Source organism: Python bivittatus, unplaced genomic scaffold, assembly GCF_059951505.1.
Source record: "Python bivittatus isolate LINGU-HERP-01145 unplaced genomic scaffold, Pbiv_v1 ctg000050_np1212, whole genome shotgun sequence".
NCBI classification, from domain to species: domain Eukaryota; kingdom Metazoa; phylum Chordata; class Lepidosauria; order Squamata; family Pythonidae; genus Python; species Python bivittatus.
The window spans coordinates 6,612,281-6,619,681 of record NW_028277033.1 but is presented as its reverse complement, the minus strand read 5'-3'; the positions used below and the strand labels follow the sequence as shown (position 1 = coordinate 6,619,681).

General features: G+C 41.9%; 1 protein-coding gene across 4 annotated transcripts; it reads right to left on the bottom strand.

Annotated features, from left to right (window-relative positions):
* Positions 1-1,395: 1,395 nt before the first annotated feature.
* Positions 1,396-5,752, bottom strand: EXOSC3 (exosome component 3). 4 transcript variants are annotated; one of them, XM_088129319.1, is made up of 5 exons: positions 5,379-5,730; positions 4,936-5,085; positions 3,736-3,887; positions 2,928-3,102; positions 1,396-1,526 (listed from the first exon to the last, which is right to left on the bottom strand). In XM_088129319.1, exons 1-5 carry the CDS (start codon positions 5,670-5,672, stop codon positions 1,422-1,424), a joined length of 876 nt encoding a protein of 291 aa, XP_087985445.1. In that variant the 5' UTR covers positions 5,673-5,730; the 3' UTR covers positions 1,396-1,421. The 4 variants fall into 4 exon arrangements, with proteins under 4 accessions (XP_087985445.1, XP_025020906.1, XP_007425818.1 ...); XM_025165138.2 differs by lacking the exon at positions 1,396-1,526 and adding an exon at positions 1,533-1,787 and having other exon boundaries at positions 5,379-5,728; XM_007425756.4 differs by lacking the exon at positions 1,396-1,526 and having other exon boundaries at positions 1,810-3,102; positions 5,379-5,719.
* Between the last annotated feature and the right edge of the window lie 1,649 nt (positions 5,753-7,401).

Sequence of the window (7,401 nt, the reverse complement as noted above, 5' to 3'; positions counted from 1 at the left end):
TCGACTACGTAGAACAGTGTTGTCCAAACCTGGCCACTTTAAGATGAGTGGACTTCAACTCCCAGAATTCCCCAGCCAGCCATGCTGGCTGGGGAATTCTGGGAGTTGAAGTCCACTCATCTTAAAGTGGCCAAGTTTGGACAACACTGACGTAGAATATACACACAAGCAAAGCTCAGCTCCTAGTGACTTCACAGACCCGTCTGTGATGATTCGGTATTAGAACTACTAATCAAAGCAGAGTAGCTCAGAGCATTTATTTGATTTATATCCACCATTATTCACAGACTCTCAGCAACAGCATCAACGTGGCTTGCCCTGCCTGCTTCAGACGTGGTTTCTTCTTCTTTAAATTTCAAGGGGTATTTATTAAATATGGGTAGCTGTAGGCCATTGCATTTTGGCTTCACAATCTCCTCCAAACAGCCTAATTTCTTCTGATGATCTTCTATACAAGGCCTCACCGACTGACCTGGCTTATTTTGAACCCAGTCAGCCAGATATTGCAGCCTGCTGTACACATGGATGTGTATTATTTACACATGCATTTATATAGCTACATGTATTTAAATCAGAAATTCAGAAAATCAGAGCGGCTCTGTTCATTTTTATTTTTCCTGGCCGGGTTCTTGTTTTGGAGAGCTGGCCAAGAGAACCACCTATTTAAGCACTAGTCTTGATAAAGTAACTTTTTTTTTCCTAATTAATTCTCCAGCCATAGCAGGAATGTCACCTTTTTTACCCTTCTAAGGTACTAATTAGAAAGAAAGGAAAAGGAAAAGGCATGATTATTTTCTCCATAGCCAGTTTGATCTGGTCTGAGTAATAACATAACCATAAATCTGCAACAAACAAGGGTCAGCATTTCTTCCTTCTGAATCCGGGAAAGCGACAGGTCTCTTTAGCACAGAGTTTACCTATTCTCATTTGTATTTGATTTTGTTCTCATTTTCAATACCTTATCCCCTCCTTCCTTTTGAAGCACAATTCATTGAATTGGCTGCTTTGGGCCTGGTACGCACATTACCCTAAGCCATGAAATAAATATTCAATAAACCCCAATTGAGTACTTTTCACACAATCAGTCTTAAACCAGACTTACAAACTAGGAGGACTATGTTCACAGAACATGCCACACCAAAACCAGAACATATTCCAGTCCTAGCTTGATGCAATGTGTGGATCCATGCATTGCCATTAACCATGGTGATAAGCCACAATGGATTAATACATCACACTCAGCCTCAACCAAACCCTGGATGGCTTCATGTGAGGAACGTACCCAGTCCCTTTGAAATGGTGGGGTAGATTGGGGTTAATGCTAGAAAATGTGTACCATGTCTTCAGGCCCTCAAGAAACATCCTCCTTAAAAAAAACACAATGGAAGTGAGATAACATCAATCTTTGCTTTACTCAAGGCCTAAACAGCTGACTCATCTGGCTGGCTTAGCAACTCAAAAGGGGAAAGATCAAGTGTCAGCTTCAGTCCTCTGAGGAATTTGTCCACATCCACAGGCAGAAAATACTGGAAGTTATCCATCAAACAAGAATTAGTAGATTCCATCAACATATCCCTTTTCATCCTTAATCTAGGAATGTACTTTTTTCTTATATATTTGCTCTTGAGAGCTCTGTGTTCAGCAGGCAGTCAACAAGTTCTGCATATTTCAGAAGGACTTTATGCATTCGCAGGAGCATTAACACTGATTTAAATTATGGAAGTGGCCACTGATAACCCAGATATTTTCAATGCAAGCAGATTCCACTTTCAGAAAAACAGATTTAGCTGAAATGAACCACAGAGGATCAATGTCAGTAGTCAGACAATGGATTATGAATGTGATCTTGGGAAAGAGCATGGCTGCTCTGAAGTGTTTTGGTGCTGCATTTGCACACGCCCTGAAGCACATTTTAAAGGCAGAATCGAAGCCCTCCTGCATACTGGCAGCATAAAAACCCCAGATTTTGATGCTCCTTGCATGCTGCATTTATAAGCTAGTATCTGATCAGCACTCAAGACTAGCCATTTTTCTAACAACATGTGTATTTAACTTTAAAAAAAAAATAGCAAAGAAAACATGCAATTTCACAATTACTTTCAGAATCAGTACAAAATAGCAAGGAATCAATACTATAGTGATTGTACATTCAAATGTGCCATAACAAAACACACAACTGAAGTTTTTTTTTTAATTGCTGGTATTGTTATTTATCCATTTGAGTTAAAAGGTTGCTATCTTCATTTATTTTCTTGCATGCCCCTCAGATAGGTAGAATAAGTTTTCAGTGTAATGTTTTATTATATTCTTATGCTTCAAGAGAAAGGTAAATAAATGGGTAACAGAGAAGTCAATGCTAAATATTAGTTTTGCAATCTTTTTGAAAAGCTGTATATATCCAAAGTATTAAATCTTTCTCTGAGAGAAACTTAATTTTCTGTTTTTAATGGCAATAGAATACTCTGGGTAGTCCTTATTTAAATTTCACTTTTACAGCATCTATTTTATATGACAAAATCTAGATTCAATTCACTTATGCCCATATGCATGTACATACATCTCAGTGAATTACAAATTTCCTCTTGAAAAAGTCTGTATATGATATTTGCAAATCAAATGAAATAAAAATCAAGTTAAAAAACAAGTATTTCCTTCTTTTATAGCACTGCAAAACCAACATTTACAAGGCAGGAGTTTCGGTAACATTTTACAAACACCCCACTATTAATTACAGAACTTTCCACTTGAAAAATGAGCAGGATGAAGTGCAAGACAACAGCAAAAAACTATATACAGAGCAATAGCTCTAGTTTTTATTACCATATATCTATAGAATGTTTAAATATGCAGCATTTTCTCTTTCCTTCTCTTGAGATTTGTCATGTGTCATTTCTCCCCCATCAGTTTTCTAATAGTTTTGTAATTACCTGTTTCCTCTGTTCAGCTGTCATATGCTCACAAGCTTCCAAAACATTTGCCAGTATTAAAGTCTGTTGAACTGTTTTGGCTTTTACCCAGATTCTTCCATTCATTCCCAACACCAGTTCAAATGGATAAAGTTGTCCCAAATCCCAGATGATTTCACAATCTGGAGCCAAAAGCCTGAGATTAAAACAATGGGGAGAAAAAAGAAATCAATCTGTGACATCAATCAGGCGTCAACTCTTATCGTTAGATTATTTTCCTTTGAGACCTAGCCAAATGCATGTTAGAGTTGGACTGCTTTTAATTTCTCTTTTCTGGGGAAGCAGAATTGTATTCTGAAGACTGGTGTTCCATGTAGTGATATAAAACAACTTCGCCTAAAAAAGCTCTACAGGTGTTGGGGTGCAAGCTTTCCCATTTTTTTCTGTCAGCTCAGAGTAGCAAAATTCTTGAAAATGCTGATGGTGTCTGTGTGTTGAACAGAACTAGTGCTGATGGGAAGTGGAGTCCATATACATTTTGACAAAAAGTTAGGAAAAAAAGCCAGAAGCACAATTTATTAATCGAAATTTACTGTACTGCAGTTTTAGCTTAGCTGCTGCTCTTATAACCGATTCACAAAACAGACTTCCCTTTCAACGGCTTTCTATCCTCTTTAAACAGTACAAAATGATATTATCACTAATCAACCTAACAGATATATATTAACTTTCAAAAAAAAAATATCTTAAACTAGGGAAGCATACGAAAGGCATAACCGATGTAGTTCCAGAAGTAAAGAAATCTTAGTAAGAATTCTATCACACCTACTTTCTTATGAGGCCCAATGAGACCTTGAATAAAAAGCCATCTTGTCCTATTACTCCCATGCCATTTGCCCGACTGCTGCTGTCGATGCAGACCATCTCAGGTTCCATATCTTTATTGGCAACGATAAATTGGCCATATATAAGGTCACCCACCTAAAGAAGGAAAGAAAAAGAACACTTATGCCTATGCCATTCATTTATTTACATCCTGCCTTTCCTCCAGAAGCACAAAGTGGCCTATGCTGCACTCCCACTTCAGTTGCATCCTCACCACTCTGTGAGGTAGGCCAGGGTAGGAGGGGAGGATTGGGCAAAGGATGGTCCTAAACCTGGGTTTCCCTGGTTCCAGACCAGCAATAACTACTACCTCACAGTAGCAGAGACCACTTTTTAAATAGCAGTCACTTTAGGATCACCAGTATCAGTTCAGCATGACTCACTCTGAGGACAGTAATCTTTTGTGTGAGAAAAGCAGCATCACAAATATACAAAAGAGCATTCACATCATCTCCAGTACTGAAAGATATCTTGCACTGCAACTGAAGAATGTTATCAGAAAATTGTTTTGCCCAGTACAGTAATGGAGTTGGTGGCTTTCTCATTAAACAGGAAAACCAAACAAACTCACGTGTTGTAGAATTGGCAGCACATCAGTCAACTGACTAGTGAAATGTTATCAGATCATGACTTGATATCCCAATTTAACTAACAATACCGCAAAGAAGTCAAAGTCAGAAGGGAAGAGAACCAGGGAGAGAAGCTCGTATGCCATGCTTTTAACGGCAATACGTAAGTATGATTATACTTAATATTTAGCTTTCAGTAGACCAATGAGGTGCATTTCCAGCTCTCATTCTCAGGCACACCAGCAGATGTATCTGAGAGTCTTCTTGCCATCTCCTATGCCCTTGTTCCCAAAGGTTTGCCTGCCCCTAAGGTATCTCCTTTGAAATTTAAGGCGTTCTGGTGACCCACAATATGACATTACGGAAGTCCACCCAACTGCAACTTATTAAAATAGTCGCGTCTTTGTGTGTGGAACGAGCCCAGCCGCAGCCACTTCTATCCAGATTAGAAGTACTGACTGAGCGCGTTGATGCTGACCGCCACGGCTCAGTTCCATCCAGGTCCGCTCAGGAACGCTGCTGCGTGCGACGGGACGGCCTTCCTGCTCGTCGCGGTGCTTGAGAGGGCGCCTCACCTGCACATTCGGCCTGTTTCTCTTGGTGGCCCCTTCAAACGCCAGGTAAGAGAGAGACGCCTGCTCGCTGCCTCCAACGTCGAGTTTGAATATGTCCCCGGCTTTGGCCGTCACTATGCCTATTACGTGATCTCCCTTAACTGGGACATACTAACAATGGAATGGGGGGGGAAAAAAGGATTTTTTTTAAAAAAGGATTTTTTTGGATGGAAAACAGTATCATGCAGCAGTCCCCTCCCTTGTAATCCACCATGAATATATGGGTTTTTTTGTAAAGTGGCATAAACACAGCATTCCTGCCCCAAATGCTTATACTTATTTCATTATACATTACAATATGCTTTTTTAAAAAAATTACATATACTTATATGTATATAGCCACGCACACACTGGCAGACAGGGCCGCAAGCCTAGCCACAGCTGCGCATGCGCAGCCTTCTTACCCGCTTCTGCTGCGAGTCCACCCAATAGGTTCCCCCGGAACTACTTCCGCTTGCACTTCCGGCCTGCGCCGACGGGCCGCGGTAGCGCAGCAACCCGCATTTCGTGACCAGGAGGTCAGCGCCGCCCCGCCTCAGCCCCGGGCCGCAGATGAGCCGCCCTTTCTGCGGCCCGGTCGCAGTCAGGCGCAGCCGCTCGCCATCCGCCTCGCCCTGGCCGGGCAAGAGCAGCGCTTCCCCCGGCATCACCACCTGCCCCACCCGCGTCTCAGCCAAGCAAGCCGCGGCGCCCGCCATAATTTCAGAAACAGCCGTGGCTCCTGCGCCTGCGTGGGTCCCATCGCCTTGCGCTTGCGCAGAGGGAACGTCCAAGGCGCTGGGCGATTACCAAGGGCTCGCGCTTCGGCCCCTGCGCATGCGCAAACGAAGCTCCGTATCTTTCGCTGATCGTTCTGGGCTGCAAAAAGGGGTAGCGACGTTTAGGGGGATGCAGCGCGTCGCTTTTCACCCCTCGAGTTTAGCTGGTCGGAGAGATTAAGCAAGCATTCAGAGAGGGGTGTTTATCCCTTCAAAGAGTCCAAAGAGCTTCAAACATCAGCAGACCAGGTGGCCCAGGATGATTTCTGAGTTAACTCTTTGGCCAGGCGAGCCCTTTAGTGCCTGACATTTGCCAGCTGGACCATCTCGGAGCAATCGAGCACCAGTAGAAGCCTGAGAAAAAAAGAGAGAGACGATAATGCAGGAAGGGCAACTCCCTAAGCTTGTGCAAAGTAAGCAGTTTCACTCTAAGCCCGTGCAGTCTCCTTGCAAAGAAGTCACTGTGAAATTTGCACGCACCATAGTCAAGAGTAGCAAAGTTTGTTTGGAGTCCTACCCCAACGGCTGGCTGATGCCCTTAAAATGTCGCAGGAAAGTCTGAGATCTGATGACCGCGGACGCTGCTTTGGGTGCACAGAACTTAATTTCACATATATACACCTGGAGTGATTGGATTACATTCTGCTAGCTAATCCTACTCTTCCTTATCTGATTTTGAAAACAATATGTGGATTGCACCTTGTTAATAGTTGAAAGGTGTGGGCTACACTGGGAAGTTGGAAAAAAAAAAAAATCCCAGGAGGCACCAGCTGGATTTACAGACAGCTTTAGGTTTCTACACAGACCGGTTGTATCAACTTTGCACAACAAAAGGAGAAAAGTGATTCACACTTTGCAAAACACCCCCGGCTTATAAATGTTTTTATTTTCACTTGACGTGTACCATTCTAAGTTAGATACAAAATTAATAAGGTAGTGTCAAAGTTAGTTGAATTCCTATTGGGACAACAGAAGCTATTAATGCCAACGTACAAAAGACCTGAAAAACTCTTAAAAACAACAACTTTTCTTATACTGAGTGAAATATGCACCAAGCCATTCTTACATTTGCATCAAGACTATCAATCAGCAGATCTACAGAGAGCGATCAATCTTGGTTCTCATATATTTGCACCGGGACAGTCACATCTTCCTAGACACATCATGGAATTAAAAGAAAAAAATGTTTTACAACTCAGCTGATACTAACTCTTCTCAAGGAAGCTGATCTAGGGGTAAATAAGATCTATACTGGTTAAGCTACGCTTGATGGTTCAGATCTGCAGTTTATGCCATCTTAACTATATCTGTTTTAAGCCATTTCTGCAAATATCAGTATCTTTATAACTGCAGGTCTCTAGATTAGCAGAGCAGAGCAAGAGGGAAAAATGATGAATTAGTTCCTGGAGTGTAGCGACCCCTCTGGCTGGCAGTGGAATAGCACGATGTGAGACCATAAAATGTGGAATACTGAAGAAAGAGGACTTTATATCACAAGATGGGGTTTGGTTTTCCAAAGGGATGTCAACGCTACTCAAACTGGCTTTTATTGACTTTAGTATACCATCATCTTCAGCTTTTGTATACAACTATCCCGTTTCTCTGTGCTTGGTTTTCTGTTTTCCAGTAAAGTTTTTCCTAAGGCTAGGGGACAATTCCAATAGCACAT